This window comes from Cervus canadensis, chromosome 1, assembly GCF_019320065.1.
Source record: "Cervus canadensis isolate Bull #8, Minnesota chromosome 1, ASM1932006v1, whole genome shotgun sequence".
In the NCBI taxonomy this organism is placed as follows: domain Eukaryota; kingdom Metazoa; phylum Chordata; class Mammalia; order Artiodactyla; family Cervidae; genus Cervus; species Cervus canadensis.
The window spans coordinates 52,512,510-52,532,224 of NC_057386.1; the positions used below are offsets into that span (position 1 = coordinate 52,512,510).

At 44.2% G+C, this 19,715-nt stretch overlaps 1 protein-coding gene and 1 pseudogene across 2 annotated transcripts in view; one reads left to right on the forward strand and one right to left on the reverse strand.

The window, feature by feature from the left end:
• The window catches only part of C1H17orf67 (chromosome 1 C17orf67 homolog), a 31,218-nt gene extending 14,304 nt beyond the window's left edge, over positions 1-16,914 (forward strand). Inside the window, exons 3-4 of one of the 2 annotated variants that reach the window (XM_043483598.1) lie at positions 13,414-13,551; positions 16,487-16,914. In XM_043483598.1, the coding sequence (XP_043339533.1) occupies positions 13,414-13,530 (117 nt within the window). In that variant the 3' untranslated portion in view covers positions 13,531-13,551; positions 16,487-16,914. Of the gene's footprint in view, positions 1-13,413; positions 13,552-16,483 lie in introns of both variants that reach the window. The other variant, XM_043483514.1, reaches the window with a different exon arrangement.
• LOC122423149 lies at positions 722-6,147 on the reverse strand (annotated as a pseudogene).
• Positions 16,915-19,715: the final 2,801 nt, after the last annotated feature.

Genomic DNA, 19,715 nt, shown 5'->3' on the forward strand with positions numbered 1-19,715 from the left:
TCTAATTTTTCATATTAAATTTTTTATTAAAACTGAGTCTTTACAATATATTTAAAATGACATATTCCACAGACAAATATTTAAGAGAAGACTTCTTTATGTATAATTATTGGCATACAAATTTAAGAACATATTTAAAACTAAGCTAAATATTTATATGTATATATAAATATGTATGTATGTATATATATATATAATATATATATATATATAAATAAATATAGCCAAGTTGGAAGTGGAAGTGAAAGTCACTCAGTCATCTGTGGTCCCATGGACTGTCCATGGAATTCTCTAGGCCAGAATACTGAAGTGGGTTGCCTTTCCCTTCTCCAGGGGGTCTTCCCAACCCAGGGATTGAACCCAGATCTCCCACATTGCAGGCAGATTCTTCACCAGCTGAACCACAAAGGAAGCCCAAGAATACTGGAGTGGGTAACCTATCCCTTCTCTAGGGGATCTTCCCGACCCAGCAATCGAACCGAGGTTTCCTGCATTGCAGGCGGATTCTTTACCAACTGAGCTATCAAGGAAACCCATCCAAATTGGATATATATCCAAATTCATATCAATGATCTGAAACACCTGAGTTTTAAATTGTTGGTTTTCCAGATAGTGTGAAACACTTTTCATCCACTTTAGAAAGGACCCAGGCCATCTAGAAAGAATAACTTTGTTTAACAGACACTGTTTCCCAAAGGTAGCTTAGAAGTCGTCAATGCAATTACAATTTATCTTTAGAAGCTTCTTCCAAGTGGATATCTATCCGTGATGTAAGGAAGGATTCCCATGTAGCAAGGCACTAAGTAATGGAAAGACACCATCAGGACATCGAGACACCATCTGGAGATCAATGGTAATTCACTTTCACTGTTCATCATAGAGAATGTTCTCCTCAGCCCTGGTGGTAAATGCTGACTTGATAGCATTTTGCATTGTTTTGTTTCCATCTTTCCCAATCTGCTTTCAGGGTTTTATTAGTGTACTTCACTTTATCTTCCAGTTTTCCAGTCTCTTCTGTAAACAGATCAGTATCTGCCTTTTTGGAGGTCAAAGCTTCAACTTTGGAATCCAGTTCTGCCTGTATCTGGTCTCTTCATGACACCCATTAACATTTCACTATAAAGCACATATTCATATACACAGGAAGCAGGGCCTCTGAGAGGCCAGACATCTGTTTTCAGAGGCTGTACAGCATTTGTCAATGCAGCTGGCAACACCTTTTAGAGTATCAGCCAGATCTCCTTCTGATGCTGACCACAGAATATGAATTGGGTCATATTCTTTCATTTCATCAAAATATTCCCTTTCTTTCTTGCAAATTCTCTGAGATATTTTAATCTATCAAATTTATTTTCTGGCTGAATATTTCAACAAAGTTATTCATTTCCATGGATTCCTCGGGGTGACTTTTAACTCCTCTCATTGATAATGCAGCCGCTCTGTCTGCCCCATCCTGCTGAGTAATCTAGGCCTTTGCTTCTTGTGAGAAGAGAGTTCCCAAGTTGTGCAATAGGAAAAACTTTAAAGTCCTCATTAAATGTTAGAGTTGGATGATCAGCAACTCAGTTCAAAAATTTGTGCAATGCCTTCCTGCGTATCTCAGTGATGTCACCGTTAAAGCATTCCACCATTCCTTTCACTATAAACTTTTCTGGCAATGGTGGAATAATCAGAGTGGGTTGTGCTTCTTCAAGTTTTTCTTTCAATCAAAGAAAACCTTGATAGTGTCTCCTAACTTCAAAGAAAACCTTGATAGTGTCTCCTAACTTTGAATTCACTGAGTCAAATTCTCCATGAGATGTCTTAGTAATAATCCTGTAAATAATAAAAGTTTCAATTGTAGTAACATGGCTTTCAGGTTCATCAGCTGTAACGAAAAGAAGGAGTGTGCCTTAAATTTAATTTTTATTTTATATTGGAATATAGTCTATTTACAATGTTGTATTAGTTTCAGGTATACAGCAAAGTGATTCAGTTATACATATATCCATTTGTTTTCAGTTTATTTTCTCATAGAGGTTATTACAGAATATTGAGTAGAGTTCCTTGTGCCACACAGTAGGTCCTTGTTGATTATCTACTTTACACAGAGTAGCAAGGATATGCTAATCCAAAACTCCTAATTTATCCCTCCCTGACTTTTCCCCTTTGGTAATCATAAGCGTGCTTTCAAAGTCTGTGAATCAATTTCTGTTTTGTAAATAAGTTCACTTGTATTATCTTTTTAGATTCTACATGTAAGCCGTATCATATGATGTATGCCTCTGTCTGACTTACTTCACTTAGTATGCTAATCTCTAGGCCCATCCATGTTGCTGCAAATGGCGTTATTTCATTCCTTTTTATGGCTGAGTAATACTGCATCATACACATGTACTACCTCTTCTTTATCCGTCCATCTGTCGAACATTTAGGTTGCTTCCATGTCTTGGTTATTATAAATGAACCTCAGGGTGCATATATCTTTTATAATTATGGTTTTCTCCAGACATATGCTCAGGAGTGGGATTGCTGGGTCATATGGTGGTAGCTCTATTTTAGTTTTTCAAGGAACCTCTATATTGTTCTCCATACTGGTGATACCGGTTTACACGGCCACCTACAGTGTAGGAGGGCTCCTTCTTCCACTGTTTTTTCTATGACAAACAACAGTCTAAAAGTTTGTTCGTATACTATTTTTAACATTTTGAATTAGTTGCTAAGGACATATTGCCAGAAAATAAATGACTGGGTCCAAGTATATGAATATTTTTAAAGCTTTTAGTATATATTTCCACATTGCTTTCTAAAAGTTTTAAAAGATAATTCATGTTCTTGTCCTCCAAGAGTGTTTTAGTGGAGGTTTTAAGGTAAAATACGAGGGGAACATGATTATGGTATCTTAAATTGTAGGTCAGTTGGCCATTTCTGGGGCAGGAGGAGTGGATGCAGTCAGGGAAGATGAGGGATCAAAACTGACTTGCGGGTGTCTGTGTGGACGCGTGGGTGCTATTCAATGGCCCTGGAAACCTAGGAGGAGGAGCAGGTTATCTTGTGTACTTGTTTCTTCTGCTTTTGCCTACCTGATTAACTCTACTCATTTGCAGAGATTCACCTGAAATGATGCCTTTTTAAAGAGGATTTCCTGATGTCCCCATCCTCCCACCATGAATTAAAGCATCCCTCTGGCCTAGCACTCACAGCATAAACTTGCTATTTCTGACTTAAAAAAACAAAAAACAACCAACCTCTCTTTCTTACTAGACTGCTCTAAACTGCTTGAGCAGATGGACTATTTGTTTCACTTCTGGGCCCCCAGCACCAAGCAGAGTTTGACATTTACTAAATGCTCATGATACTTATTTCCTTTCCTCTCTCTGCTTCTCTCCAGGGGAGAAATGTTGCAGGACGTAACTCTACCACAGAACCTGGAGGTTATTTCAAAGACATCTTCCCCATGGCCTTGCTTAAATTCATTAAATTTCTCTTAGTCATTCCAAATTTTAGGGAAGAAATTATTGCCAACTGCTGGGGTGAACCATGGAAATTCTCTAAAAAGATGACATCTGAGCTAAAATTATGTCCTTTTTGATTGTATTCGTAAGCACTTGTGTGCCCTGGGAATATGCTTTCCATTTTGGCCTGTGTTCCTTTAAGGAATGTTCTTGTTGGGCAAGTATAAATCATATTAGCTTTATTGTAAATAGTCTTTGTAAAATATGCTTTCTTATTTGGCGCCTTGACCGATGTATGTAGTGACTCCGTTACCCTTTCGCACCCTGTGATCTCAAAAACCAGTGCAGAGCGACCGAGAGGCAAATTGTGCACATAAATGATTTGCCTTCTTTTAGGACTGAGCTTTCTGGTGGCCCTGAGTAGTTAAGTTCTGACTGTATGATTACCTTGCTTTTACTAATGAGCAAAATACTTCATCCAGATGTCAGTGGATCTTTAATTCCATGCAAATGTCATGGGAAGAAGTTTGCCTTCTTGGAAAAAGATCCCACCTTGATAGATTAACTGTCTAGTTTATGATTCTCAGCTAAGCTCAAGTTCCAGTGGGTTTTTAATTTCATTATCACACCTCTCCTGTGCTATTATAAAGGACCTCTTCCAATTTCTGCTCTAATTACTGAGAAATTATTTGCTTAAACCATTACAGTTGGCATTGGACATGGAAAACAGATAGTGGTTTTGTTTGCTTTAATTTTTTTCCCCGTGAAGAAAGAAATTAAAAAAAAAAATGAAAACTTATTTTCCATCTACCCCTTCTTTCTTGATCCAGGAACATTTGAGATTATCATTAATGCTGGGCCATTTCTAACCTAGCCAACACAATTGTTGAATTTGTGGTTTTCAGCAGATTTTCAGTTTGGCTTTTCATCTTTGACTAATGATTGCTTTTAGGCCTTTGTGGCGTATTCATTTCCCTAACATTTTAAATAAATAGTGAAATGTCATGGAAACCAGAGCTTGTTTCTTTCTCTCTCTATGTGTGTGTCTGTATTGTTTTTCTTCAACAATGATTTCAGCCTCTATTTAGGAGTGTGAAATATATATATATATATATTTCACTCTTGGATGCTTTTTATGTTCATTTGGCCTGGGCCATTATAATGGGCAGATTGACACAGATACCCAGGAACCTCCCAAAGAGCAGTTAGTGAGATTATGGAGAAAGAACAGTCATTTCACTTACTCATTCCCTTGTTTGTACATTTCTCCTGTGTGTTTTACTGAGGTCCCACTATGTGTCAAGAAGTCATATACTAGGTATGTCTTGGTCACTCATCAAAAAGCCAGATAGGTGTTTGGCTGAGAGGGACAAGGATTAAATGAGTAAGGATGCCAATGAGCATATAATTATAAGAGGTGCAAAAATGCTGTTTTTCAGTGGTGACATTCTTTTGTATCACCACCAATCTCATTGGAAAAGTCTTTCTGGAAGCTCTCAGATTCATGGTTGCAAATGTAAGTTTCCCAAAGTTAGTTCTAATTTCCCCTTGAAAGCTCAGATTTCACCATTTAGTAACAAGCCCTGTCAGTTGTTTTCCTGGAAGTGACAAGCTCAGTGCATTCGTTTTTGGAAAGACGCCTGCCAAACAGGCACATGAAACACACCTAGTTCAACCCTTGACACCTCCAGTCCCCCCAGTGCCTTCCCTTGAGAAAATGGTTGCACTTTGTTGGGTGGCGGAAGTGCTGCTTGCGTACTTCCTGTTGGTCACTTTCCACGGCTTCACCAGGGCGTGTTTCTGTGAAACTGGCATGCTAAGAATGCTTTACTTTTATTATTTATTTTAGCTGTGAGTGTGTGGTGAAGGACACTGTGACCACCAGGATAGCTGGTGCCTTTGTCTGCAGAGGCGTCAGTTTCACCCACAGTGAGGGATTTCCCAAGTGGCTCAGTGGTAAAGAATTCGCCTGCCAATGCAGGAGATGAGGGAGACGTGGGTTGGATCCCTGGGTCGGAAAGATCCCCTGGAGTAGGAAATGGCAACCCACTTCAGTATTCTTATTTGGAAAATGCCATGGACAGAGGAGCCTGGTGGGCTACAGTCCATGAGGTCACAAAGAGTTGGACATGACGGAGTGGCTGAGCACACACGTGCGTGCACAGTGAGAAGGCAAATGCCTTAATATTGTTCAAAAAGTCGTTTTGCCATCGTGGACCCCCTAGGGGAGCACACATCATGCTCTGAGGACCACGGCTTTAGCCTTTTATTCAACAAACATTTATTGAAAGTTTCCTGTGGACCAGTTCCTGGGAGAGATGCTCTATCCACAACTTCAGGGCATGCTCAGGTCTTCCATATCAAATAGCAACCAAAATTAACTGAGGAGGGCTTAGTCAAGGGCTTTTTACAAAGGTGTGGCAGGATGAAGGGGAACTGACAGGAAATGATAAAGGCTGCAGAGCTGAGGCTCCCGAGGCAGGAGGGTGGAAGGGAAGAGTGTGGTTCCCAGACTCAGAGGGGCAGACCTCTAGAAGCTGGGTCGTCAGGGGAGCGATGCAGACGACCTGCCGGGAGTCCTCGGGGAGGGGAGGTACCAGGGGAGTCCGTATGGACCCCACCTCTCGCCTCCTGCCTCCAGCCCTCTGTTGGCACCTCCTCCTCCAAACCCAACTGGGGGCTGCAGGACAGAAGCGTCTGTGTTGCAGTTCATCTAGGTCAGCCTGTTAGTGCCAAGGGCCAGGAGAAGGAAGGGGGAGAGTAGGTTTATTTATTTATTTATGGTCGCACCGTGCAACATGAGAGATCTTAGTTCTCTGATCACGGATGGACACTGCACCCCCTGCATTGGAATCAAGAGTGTTAACCCCTTATCGGCCCGGGAAGTCTTGAGAATGGGTTTAGAAAGGAAAATGCAGATGACGTATTTGGCACAGAGCTTCATTCGTATCATTTTGTTTAATCCTGGAAACGCAGTGAAGTAAGTGCTAGTGCAACCTCATATTGCAGATGGACAAATCGAGGCTGGACATGTGGTGGCTGAATGGTAAAGAATCTGCCCGCTAATACGGGAAATGCAGGTTTGATTCCTGGGTCTGGAAGATCCCCTGGAGAAGGAAATGGCAACTCACTCTAGTATTCTTGCCTGGGAAATCCCAAGGACAGAAGAACCTGGTGGGCTACAGTCCATGGGTTTGCAGAAGAGTTGGACACAACTTAGCGACTGATACGGAAAGCAGCAGTCGTGGTAAGGTCTTGATTGGAACTAGCCCGCGGTCCAGACCCAGGCTGACCCTTTTAGCCCCTCCACCACATGCCTGGCCAACAGGCAGGCGAGCGGACAGCAATGTGGGTTTCCTTCAGGGAGCTGTCATACAGAACAGCTGAATAAGTAAAGCTGTGTGCTGAAAAGTCCTTGTTCCTCATTTACAAGACTCCACGCTGCCGTCCTGTTCCTCCCAGTGACTATTCCTCTGGCCAAAGACTCCGCAGACAGGGCAAGACAGGGCAGGGCTGAGCCCCAAACTCACAAACGTGTCCAGCAAGCTGCTGGGGAGTCCTTGTTGGGTCCCACAAGGAGACCTCCCAGCAACCACCCCCTCCCCGCTTGTCCTAGAGACTCCTCACCCAGGACACAGAGTACATCTTGATGATTTAAATGAAAGCAATAACATAATCAAAACAATTTCAAACTGCCTGAGTCCTGGGGGAAAGAAAAAACATTTCAGGAAAATTGGACACCTCATAATTCATTCCTTTGCACAGTCATTAAATTAAAAAAAATTATATCTAAAATAGGATGTAGACTTCCTAGAAGATGTTCTTGAAACTTAAAAACTCAAGAGTTCTAAACTGGACGGTCTGTTAAAGCTTTATCAATGCCATTGGAGGGTTTTAATGATTTAGGATTTTTAGATCTGTACCTGCCAAAATTATCTTCTACAGATATTACCACCTATGTGTATAAGGTGAAATGCCACTTCCCTGATTTAATTGCCTGTGGCTTTGGGCTATCTATATGTGCTCATATGGACTATTCTATGCATACTTTGCAGTGATTCCCATCCCATAATTTCAGCACCAAGCCTTATTTCAGGGCAGTGTCGACAACATATATCCATCAAATTGAAAGTCAGTTCTATCTCTTTCAAAAGGAAACATCAAGTCCATGTGCCAACACATGAGCCAACATACACAGCACCTCCACTAAAAAGTCTGATGAGGCCAATTAAATCCCCACTCTCCGGGAGAGGTCACTGCTAAGCTGTCCAGAGAGCTGCGGTGCCACAGAGAACCTAAGAAGCTGCCTGGAGGAAGTAACATCTAAGCTGAGGGCTGAAAAATCAGATCGGGATGAGATAGAGAGTTGGACTATAAAGAAAGCTGAGCGCCGAAGAATTATTGCTTTTGAACTGTGGTGTTGGAGAAGACTCTTGGAGATCCAACCAGTCCATCCTAAAGGAAATCAGTCCTGAATATTCATTGGAAGGACTGATGCTGACGCTGAAACTCCAATACTTTGGCCACCTGATGCAAAGAGTTGACTCATTGGAAAAAACCCTGATGCTGGGAAATACTGAAGGCAGGAGGAGAAGAGGACGACAGAGGATGAGATGGTTGGATGGCATCACCGACGTGGCAGACGTGAGTTTGAATAAACTCTGGGAGTAGGTGATGGACAGGGAGGCCTGGCGTGCTGCAGTCCATGGGGTCACAGAGAGTCAGATACGACTGAGAGACTGAACTAAACTGAGGAAAGAGAGAAGGCACAGGGTGTTCTGGGCAGAGAGAATAGCCTAAAATCAGAGAGCAGAGCAAGCACAGCCCACCCAGGGGAAGATGGAGCACAAAGCTTGCGTGGGGTGATGGTGATAGAAGAGGCTCAGGAAGAGGGTGAGGAAGGATCACCAGCAACCCTGCAAACCACCTCAAGGAATTTGCTTAGCCCAGTGGAAGCCATTCAAGTATTTTAAGAGAGGAAGCAATTGCATATACATTTTTTAAAAAGTCACTTTGCAACAGAATGAAGAGATAGACAAAACCAAACCAAACCAACAGCAGGGATTTCTCACTCTCTTCTTTATAACTTTTAATTTTTACATAATTTCAAAACAGTAATATGTGTCACCTGTGATAAAAAACAATAAAGCCATTTTCATTATTCAGATTTTAAAAACCTACCTTGGCAAAAGACCTGAACAGATACTTCACCAAAGAACATGGATTGAAAAACAAGCATCGGAAAAGATGCTCGTATCATATGGCATCAGGGAAATGCAAATTAAACAGTGAGATACCACTGTATGCCTCTTGGAATGGCCAAAACCCAGAACACTGATGTGATTAAATGCTGGCGAGGATGTAGGACAACAGGGACTCTCGTTCACTGCTGGTGGGAATGCAAAGTGGTGCAGCCACTTTCAAAGACAATCTAGTGGTTTCTTACATAACTAAGCATCCTCTTAACATATGACCCAGAAATCATGCTTCTTGGTATTTACTCAAATGAGTTGAAAACTTATGTTCAATACAAAGACATGTACATAGATGTTTATCACAGCTTTATTCATAATTGTCAACACTTGAAAGCAACCAAGATGCCCTTCAGTAGGTAAATGGATAAATTGTGGTATATGTAGAAAATGAAATATTATTGAGCTCTAAAAAGAAATGGGCTATTAAACCATGAAAAAATATGGAGGAAACTTAAACGCATATTTCTAAGTAAAAAATGCTAATCTGGAAAGGTTACACACAGTATTACTCCAATGATAAGATATTCTGGAAAAGGTAAATGTTGTTGTTATTTAGTTGCTAACTTGTGTCTGACTCTTTGGGACCCCATTAACAGTAGCATACCAGACTTCCCTGTCCTTCACTATCTCCCAGAATTTGCTCAAACTTCTGCCCTTCACTATCTCCCAGAATTTGCTCAAACTCATGTCCATCGAGTTGGCAATGACATCCTCATCATCCCCTTCTCCTTCTGCCTTCAGTCTTTCCCAGCATCAGGGTCTTCTCTAATGAGTCAGCTCTTCCCATCAGGTGGCCAAAATATTGGACCTTCAGCTTCAGTATCAGTCCTTCCAATGAATATTCAGGGTTGATTTCATTTCAGATTGACTGGTTTGATCTCCTTGCAGTCCAAGGGACTCTCAAGCATCTTCTCCAACACCACAGTTCAAAAGCATCAATTCTTCAGTGCTCAGCTTTCTTTATTGTCCAACTCTCACATCAATACATGACTATTGGAAAAACCATAGCCTTGATTAGATGGACCTTTGGCAAAGTAATGTCTCTGCTTTTGAATATGCTGTCTAGGTTTGTCATAGCTTCTCTTCCAAGGAGTGAGTGTCTTTTAATTTCATGGCTGCAGTCACCATCTGCAGTGATTTTGGAGCCCAAGAAAATAAAGTCTGTCACTGTTTCCATTTTTGCCCCATCTGTTTGCCATGAAATGATGGGACTGGATACCATGATCCTAGGTTTTTGAATGTTGAGCTTTAAGCCAACTTTTTCACTTCCTCTTCCACCTTCATCAAAAGGCTCTTTAGCTCCTCTTTGTTTTCTGCCATTAAAGTGGTTGTTGTTGCTCAGTTGCTCAGTCATGTCCGACTCTTTGCAAACCCATGGACTACAGCACACCAGGCTTCCCAGTCCTTCACCATCTTCTGCAGCTTGCTCAAACTCATGTCCATCGAGTCAGTGATGCCATCCAACCATCTCATCCTCGGTCGTCCCCTTCTCCTCCTGCCTTTAATCTTTCCCAGCATCAGGGTCTTTTCCAATAAGTCAACTCTTCGCATCAGGTGGTCAAAGTATTGGAGCTTCAGCTTAAATATCAGTCCTTCTAATGAATATTCAGTATTGATTTCCTTTAGGATTGATTACTTTGATCTCAATGCTGTCCAATGGACTTCAAGAGTCTTCTCCAACACCACAGTTCCAAAGCATCAATTCTTTGGCACTCAGCTTTCTTTATGGTCCACCTCTCACATCCATACACAACTACTGGAAAAATCATAGCTTTGACTATATGGCCTTTTGTTGGCAAAGTAATTCTCTGCTTTTGAATATTCTGTCTAGATTGGTCATAGCATTTCTTCCAGGGAGCAAGTGTCTTTTAATTTCATGGCTGAAGTCACCATCTGCAGTGATTTTGAAGCCCAAGAGAAAAAAGTTTGTCACTGTTTCCATTGTTTCCCCATCTATCTGCCATGAAGTGATGGGACCCAACCCCATGATCTTAGTTTTCTGAATGTTGAGTTTTAAGCCAACGTTTTCACTCTCCTCTTTCACTTTCATCAAGAGCCTCTTTAGTTCCTCTTCACTTTCTGCCATAAGGGTGGTGTCATCTGCATATCTGAGGTTATTGATATTTCTCCTGGCAATCTTGATTCCAGCTTGTGTTTATCCAGCTCAGTGTTTCTCATGATATACTCTGCATATAAGTTAAATAAGCAGGGTGACAATATACGGCCTTGACCTACTCCTTTCCCAATTTTGAACCAGTCAGTTGTTTCATGTCTGGTTCTAACTGTTGCTTCTTGACCTGCACACAGATTTCTCAGGAGGCAGGTAAGGTAGCCTGATAATCCCATCTCTTTAAGAATTTTACACAGTTTGTTATTTATGATCCACACAGTCAAAGGCTTTAGTGTAGTTAAAGAAGCAGAAGTAGATGTTTTTCTACTTCTAAGGTAAACCTATGAGACAGTAGAAAGATAAATTTTTGCCAGGGGTTAGAGAGGAGGGAGGGATGAACAGGCAGAACATGAAAGAATTATAGGGCAATGAAAGTATTCTGTATGATAGTCTAATGATGGATATGTGTCATTATGCATGTGTCTAAACCCACAGAATGTACAACACCAAGAGTGACCCCAGCACTAACACTGGGTGATGATGCGGTGTTGATGTAGGTTCATCTCTTGTAACAGATGCACCTCTCTGGGGCAGGATTTTGATAATAGGGGAGGTTGTGCATCTGTGGGGTATATGGGAAATCACTGTATTTTTTGCTTCATTTTGCTGTGAAACTAAAACTTCTCTGAAAAAATGTCTATCAAAAAGAAAGGAGAAAGAAAAAACAAAGAAGCGAAAAGCAGAGTCCCCGCCCCCTCCCCAGGCCCTCCCCCTGGAGTTGAGCGGAGGGGAAGGGGGTGAGGCAGGAGGCAGGGAGAGCTTCCCAGAGGGGCGGGGACCGCGCAGGAGGGCCGGGGACTGCGGCTGCGCAAAGGCGATGGGGGCGGGATCTGGGAGCACCTCCTAGACCTGGGGCTTGACTGGCTGGTGGGGTTGGAGGGTAGGGCAGAGGAGGAGATTCAGGAGCACGATGAAGCTCTGCCTCACCAGCCACGTGGGGTGATGCTGGTCACAGAGACGGGTAGCATCGAACAACCAGCCAACACGCAGAGCCAGTCACATTTCATGGAGATGAAACCACACTATGTGTGGTCCTTTGTGACTGGCTTTTTAAACTTAACAGAGTATTTCTGAGGTGCATCCAGGTTGCAGCATGCGTCATTCCTTTAAATGGCCATATAGTATTTCCATTGTATGCGGATATGTTATATTTTATTTATCCATTCATTGGTTGATGGACATTTGGGTTGTTTCTACTTTTTGACTGTAATGAATAATGCTGCTGTGAAAATCTGTGGACACACTTCTGTGTGTATCCTTTCATTTTTCCCATTGCTTGCTTGTATACTAACACTGTGTTAAGAAATTGCCAGGCTGTTTTCACAAAATGCCCCTAGATCCCCAGTAACATTTTTTTTTTTTGGCTTTAAAACTTATTTTGTTTGATAATAGTATATCAACTCCAACTTTCTTATAGTTATCTTTTACCTTTTGAAAAAGATGATTCTATCACAAATGTGTGCTGCCATAACTAGTATATTATTAAGTTATGCATGTTTTCAGCTTGATTAAAATGATGTCACACTATAAACATTGTCTTCTTGGAATTGCTCTTTTCACTCATGCTATTTCTAAGACTCATCTATGTTTTTGTATGTTATTATAATTACATTTTCACTCCTGTGTAATATTCTACTTTGTGACCCTACCATAATTTATTTATCCATCCTCCTATCAATGGATATTTGAAATGTTCCCACATTTCCAGTATTTTGCTACTACAAATATATTGCTACTGTAAACATTCTTATCTTTTCTTGTTCTCAAAGTGACCAGTGACAGTCACAACTGTATACTTGTTAGAAATGCTTCCCTGGTGGCTCAGACGGTAAAGCGTCTGCCTGCAGTGTGGGAGACCCGGGTTTGATCCCTGAGTTGGGAAGATCCCTTGGAGAAGGAAATGGCAACCCACTCCAGTACTCTTGCCTGGAAAATTCCGTGGACTGAGGAGCCTGGTGGGCTACAGTCCATGGGGTCGCAAAGAGTCGGACATGACTGAGCAACTTCACTGTCATCCCAGACTCACTGAGTCAGAAACTCTGCAGGTGGGGCCCAGAAATCTGTAGGTTTTTAAAATTTTGTTTTTATTTATTTATTTTGGCTTTAGTAGCAGCATGTGGGATATGTTTCAGGGGTAGCACATGTGACCTAGTTCCCTGACCAGGGATGGAGACCCCTGCACTGGGAGCGTGGAGTCATAGCCACTGGACCACTACAGAGGTCCCAAACTGTAGGTTTTAACAAGCCGTCTAGGGGGCTTCTGATGCCTGATGAAATTTGAGAATCGTTGCTCTAGGGTATAAAAAAGAGTGGCATTTCAGGATTCTAGGCAACAGGTTGTTTTCCAAAGTGGTTGTTCCATGTAACTCTCCATCATCAGTGTGTCTATGAGCCCCCACGGACACACCCCCTTTCAGCACTTACGGTTGCTGGTGCTTTCTCCTCCCTGGCTGTGCTGCCGTTATCACCGAAGCATAGTTGTACCCCGCACAGGGGCGGCTCGGCCGTCACTGTGGATAAAAGCTTCTCTCTGAAATGTGTTTTTGTTTTACAGGAGTACATGCACCATCTGCTCCTCCTGGAACACCGTGCCGAGGAGCAGTTCCTGGAGCACTGGCTGAACCCACACTGCAAACCCCACTGCGACAGGAACCTGGTCCATCCCATCTAAGAGGCTCGGGACCAGCCTCTGGTATGTTCCCTCTCCCAGGCTTTCTGTTTCAGGGAGACAGCAGTGGGCAATGCAGGCAGGACTCCGGGGGCCTTTGAGAACATGATGCTGCAGGAACCAGCAAGTCAGTTAGTTCCGGGTTGGAGAGTGGGAGGGGCGAGGCGTGAGAGGTGGGTGGGGACCAGGTGGAGAGGCTCACTGGGGACACGCAGGGGGCCTGACTCCTGCTGAGCCACCAGGAGACCCCAAACAGGGGCGGGGTGAGACCCCAAACAGGGGAGGGGTGAGGTCCCAAATAGGGTAGGAACGAGATCCCAAGTAGGGGAGGTAGGAGACCTCATTTGCCACCCACAAAGAGTCCCTCTGGAATACAAAACTGGAGAAGTGTGGCTTGTTGAGACTTGGGTCTTTCCAGGGGGGCGTCAACATCCATGGGCTTGACGGGTGACATCACAAGGGTCACCACTGTCACCAGGATCAGAAACTTTTTTTTTTGCTCGATCTTAGTTCTCTGACCAAGGATCACACCCAGGTCCCAGGGGTGGGAACACCAAATCCTAACCACTAGACTGCCAGCGCCTTCTTTACTGCCTCCGCACCTTCCAGCCTGGGTCCCTGCCCAGCCAGCCCAGTCTGCCCTCCTCCTTCGGCTCTGCCGTTTCAGTGCCCCTGAGCTGGATGGCTCAGCCTTCTTGGGACACCCGAGCACTGCACCTCTGTTCCTGCGAGGGGCTGCTTGCTGGTTCCCTCACTGTCCATCTGTGTCCATGTCCTCGCTCCCTTCCAATTCTTGCCAGATAACACAGCAAAACCCCTTCAGAGGTGAAGCTGGGTGAGTTTCATTTCTCCTCTGTCATGTGGATGGAGTAAGCAGGACAGAATACACAACTTGACACTCGATCAGCTGTGATTAACAGACGTCTTGTTCCCTTCTTGTTCATTCGGTGCCATTGTGAGTAGACACGTGAACACCCCCTTCAGAGGACTGCTCTTTGTAATTTTCAGGGTGCTGTTACACAAAACCTCTCATTTGGTCCTCTGAACATCCTTGGGTCATTGCAGGGCGTGAGTTTTAGTCCTGTTTTTTTTTTTCTTTCCTTTTTTAGTTTTGGTTGTGCTGGGTCTTCACTGCGACACTCAGGCTTTCTCTAGTTGCAACGAGCAGGGTCTACCCTTCGTTCCAGTGGGCGGGCTTCTCATTGCAGAGGCTTCTCTTGTTGCGGAGCACAGGCGCTAGGCACACGGGCTTCAGGAGTGGCGGTACTCAGGCTGAGTAGTTGTGGCTTCTGGGCTCTAGAGCATGGGTTCGGTGGTTGTGGCACATGGGCTTACGGGGTCCGCAGCATGTGAAATCTTCCCGGCCGTTTGTTGAACCCGTGTCCCCTGCACTGGCAGGCGGGTCTTATCCCCTGGACCACCAGGGAAGTCCTTAATCCTGTTTTATAGGGGATTTAGCTGAGTGTGATTAAGCGACTAACGCATGCCAGCCCGTGGCTGATATGGCTGTCTTCTGACAGTCCCAGATCCTGCACGCTTTCTGCACGCTGTATTGCTGGGACCTGTGTGTGTGTGTTCCGGGGGTAGATGGGGCATGGTCCTCCTGAACAGTGAGAGGAGCCTCTCCTAGGAATGGAACAGGAGTTCTGTGTTTGAGGTCTAGGGGCTCTGCTAACATCCAGCTTTAGTCCCTCCAGGCTCTGAGCTGGTTCCTTCCTCTGCCAGCACTTGTTCCTCCCCTGACACCTAAGACCTTTGTCCTCCAGCATCAGAAGCCCTTGCTTGCGGAGTACATAAGCCCTCAGACCCTGGAACCTAGTGGGCTTGGGTTTGGCTCTCTTGGGTTTCTGCTCTGTGACCCTGGACAAGTCCCCTACCCTCTCTGAGTCTCTGAGTTGGGGTAGTGATGATGTGTACAGAGCTAGGCATGTCGTGACTGACTCCACGAGCAGGGCCCGTTGTCACCTTGGTGCAGGCCAGGTGAGAGGAGAGACTTCCAGGTTGGCGAGCCTCAGGGCAGCAGCCTCGCCTCCGGTGGTGGTGGGCTGGCTCCTGCAAAACAGAGGATTCCGTGGGGGCCTCGCTTCAGAAGACCAGGAAGCGGCTGGGGAGGCGGGGAGGTGGTGGGTGTAGCATTCTGACTGTGACTCCACTTCAGAAAAAAATATTCCTCACTTTTCTCTCAGCTTCCTCATTTGTAACACGTAAGGGTTGCCCCTCATATGGCTATTCAGAGCATTAAAAAAGTCAGGGCGTGGAAAACAGTACTGCCCCGGCACATGCTAGGAAGTGTTCAGGAAATGACAATTTGGTAGCTGTTTCCCTTGCTCTCCTCCTCCCCACTTTTTCTTCTTTATCAACATATCATCACATTGACATTATTTTCTTTAAAAAATTTTTTTAAAAAAACCTATTAATTTTATGTTGGAGTACAGCCAATTAACACTGTTGTGATAGTTTCAGGTGGATAGCAAAGGGTCTCAGCCATATATATACATGTATCCTTTCTCCCCCAAACTCCCCTCCCATCCAGGCCGCTCAGTAATGTTGAGCAAAGTTCCCTGTGCTATACAATAGGTCCTTGTTGGTTATCCATTTTAAATGCAGCAGTGTGTACCTGTGGAGCCAAAACCCCCTGACTATTCTTTCCCTAGATCTTTCCCCCCTGGTAACCGTAATTTCCTTCTCTAAATCTGTGACTTTATTTCTGTTTTGTAAACAAGTTCATTTGTATAATTTCCTTTTAGATTCTTCACGTAAGAGATAGCATATGATATTTGTCTTCCTCTGTCTGACTTAGTTCACTTAGTATGACAATCTCTAGGTCGATCCATGTTGCTGAAAATGACATTATTTTATTCTTTTTAGTGGCTGAGTAATATTCCATTGTATATACGTACCACATTCTTTAGCAACATCATCATCATCATAACATTATCTTCTTGTTCTTTTCCAGCAGGTGCTTTGATGAGCAAAGGCCTGGATACTATTGAAACAAGATGAGCCTCCTTTCATTTCTTTTCCAGTTGTGGAGTGGAGATCTCCAGGGCTTGTGAATTGTGGGCACAGCAAGATTGTGTTGGGGACTAACGGCAAATATTTATGCTGCTTCACTTTACTAACCTGAACAGCTCATTAAAACCAATCCCTTAAACTGTAGATCCTCCCTCCCTCCCCTTCAATGGTCCCTTCCTACCAGTTTGAAGGGTAAGTAGAAGGGGAATTGTTCCTGGGGCTGGTGGAGCTGGGACCTCTAGAACAGGAGAGAGGTTAGTGGGAAAGCCTTGTTCAGCCCAGTGAAACACACCACTCAGGCTGTGGGGGTTTTGGTCATTGCTTTTCTTCCTCTCTCCTTTTCTGCTCTAATAAATACTGGTGTTAAACCTACTTTCCATTGGTGTCTGTTTTCGTTTCCTAGAAGAAGAGAAGCAGAAAATTTCTCCCTTGTTTATCTTTGTGACTCCAGCATCAGAAAATTCACTCTTCTTAGAATAGTTGGATGGATGAAAACACAAACACCCAGCAGTTTTCCACAAAGGTCATCTTTTTTGGTAAAGAGATTATTTGTCCAAGACCAGCTGTGGGAATATGGCCATAAGTTAGTACTAGGTCCACACCCTGGTCTTGTAGTCAAGGGGACATTTCTTGTGGAAAGTGGGTCACAGCTTCCATATGTCAGTGCCCCTTACCTGCTCACAACCCCCAGAATCAGAGATTGGACTAATGAAGATCAACAAAAGTAGAAACTGGGAAGGCAAGGGAAAGTGGGCTGGGTGGTCCTACGGAGAATGTGGCATCCTCAAAAAGGATAAGGAGAGATGCTCGTCCACCCTGGGTTACAGAGGCGGGTCTGTGCCAAGGGAGCCCAGGAGGGCTTGTCCAGGAGACAGCTACTGAGCTTCTCAACAATGATACTATATTTATTTTATACCCACTAAAGGTCTGCCTAGTCACAGTAGTCATGTGCAGATGTGAGAGCTGGGCCATAAAGAAGGCTGAGTGCCGAAGAATTGATGCTTTCAAACTGTGGTGCTGGAGAAGACTCTTGAGAGTCCCTTGGACTGCAAGGAGATCCAACCAGTCCATCCTAAAAGAAATCAACCCTGAATATTCATTGGAAGGACTGATGCCGAAGCTGAAACTCCAATACTTTGGCCTCCTGATGCGAAGAGTCAACTCATTGGAAAAGACCCTGATGCTGGGAAAGATTGAGGGCAGGAGAAGGGGTGACAGAGGATGAGATGGTTGGATGGCATCATTGACTCAATGGACATGAACTTGAGCAAACTGTGGGAGATAGTGAAGGACAGGGAAGTCTGGCATGCTGTCGTCCATGGGGTGGCAAAGAGTCAGACACGACTGAGCGACTGAACAACAATGGGCTGGGCATGTGCATGCTCAGTTGAGTTCAACTCTGTGACCCCAAGGACTGCAGCCCACCAGGCTCCTTGGTCCATGGGATTTCCCATGCAAGAGTACTGGAGTGGGTTTCCATTTCCTACTCGAGAGGATCTTCCTTACCCAGGGATCAAACCCACACCTCTTGTGTTTCCTGCACTGGCAGGTGGCTTCTTTACCAACTCTGCCACCTGGGAAGCCCACGATGGGCTGAACCCCGCACAGAGATTTTTATATACATTACTTCAACTGATCATCACACTGTAGACAAAATACATTGCCTGCGTTTCAGTAAACAATGAATGTTGCCCACCATCAAGCCATCAACCACTGCAGCTACCCCTGACCATGTGTCCTGAAGGGAATTCAGGACAGAGAAAAACAGGATCCTGGCCCTAGATAGTGGAGATGCCTATCGAAGGAATAATTTCAACGTGTCCAGAGTTGCCACTTCCATAGATGGCAAGGTGGCGCTAGTGGTAAAGAATCTGCCTACCAATCCAGGAGATGTAAGAGACCAGAGTCTTGCCTGGAAAATCCCATGGACAGAGAAGCCTGGCAGGCTACAGCCTACGGGGTTCTCAAGAGTCAGAGATGACTGAAGCGACTTAGCACGCGTAGATAGAAAAGCAGTAAATTCATTCATTTATTGAGTAATTCATTAATTCATTGAGTAAATTCACTGAGATGTCTGCTTTTTTGTGATTAGCAGTAATTTTTTGATGTTTGCCTACAAGTCTTCTATTATTTTCTGGCGGCACCATGTGGCTTGCAGGATCTTAGTTCCCCAAGTAGGGATTGAACCTGGGCCATGGGAATGAAAGCGTTGAGTCCTAACCACTGGGAATTCCTTGTTTCCACCCCGCCCCCCAGCAAAAAGTCCTGTATGTTGTGGCTTCTCCCCAAATCTGGGAGGCCGTGTCTCGGGCTATAGTCCTCAGTAAGGTCCCTGAATAAAACTTTACTTGAAACCTTTAGGTGGTACTTTTTTCTTCAGTTGACAACACCTACTCTGGGAAGTGACTGTAGTGATTATTCCCACTTTATAGATGAGAAAACTGAGGTTTACAGAATTTAGGTGGTGTATTAATTTTCTATCTCTCTATAAAAGAAGACCAGAACCTTTAACACAAATTTATTTTCTTACATTCTGCAGGTCAGAAGTCTAACATGAGTGTCATGAGGTTGAAGTCAGAGTGTCAGTCTCTCTGGAGCCTCCAGGGGTGAATCTGTCTCCTTGCCTTTTCCAGCTTTTCCAGCTCTGGAGTCTGCCTGCATCTCTCATCTTGTGTCTTTTTTCCTCCATCTTCAAGGCCAGGAATAAGGAGCTCTTCTCTAACCATATTGTTCTGAGTGGTCCTCCTGCCTCACTCATCCACTTTTAAGTACCTTTGTGATTACACTGGACTCACTCACATAAGCCTGGACAACCTCCCTATCTTAAGGTCAGTTGATTAGCAACCTTGATTCCCTGTCACCACTCAAGCTAACATACTTACAGGTTCCAGGGAATGAGATGTGGACATCTTGGAGGGAAGGCATTATTCTGCCTACTATAGGCTATTTGTTCAAGTCCCTGCAGAGCTAGAATCTGATCCTAGGAAGCCCCGCATTACTCTGAGCCCCCCAAACACTGGTCCTCTGCCCTTAACCTGAAATTCGCCTGCCTTAAGTAGTCACCTCATTGTTCCATCTGAGCTTCTTGAGTGCTCAGGATGTGTCTTTACTGGGACCCCACTGCACCCCATCTATCAGGGGTGTCACTGAGCACCAGACCCGTTCCGCGGGTC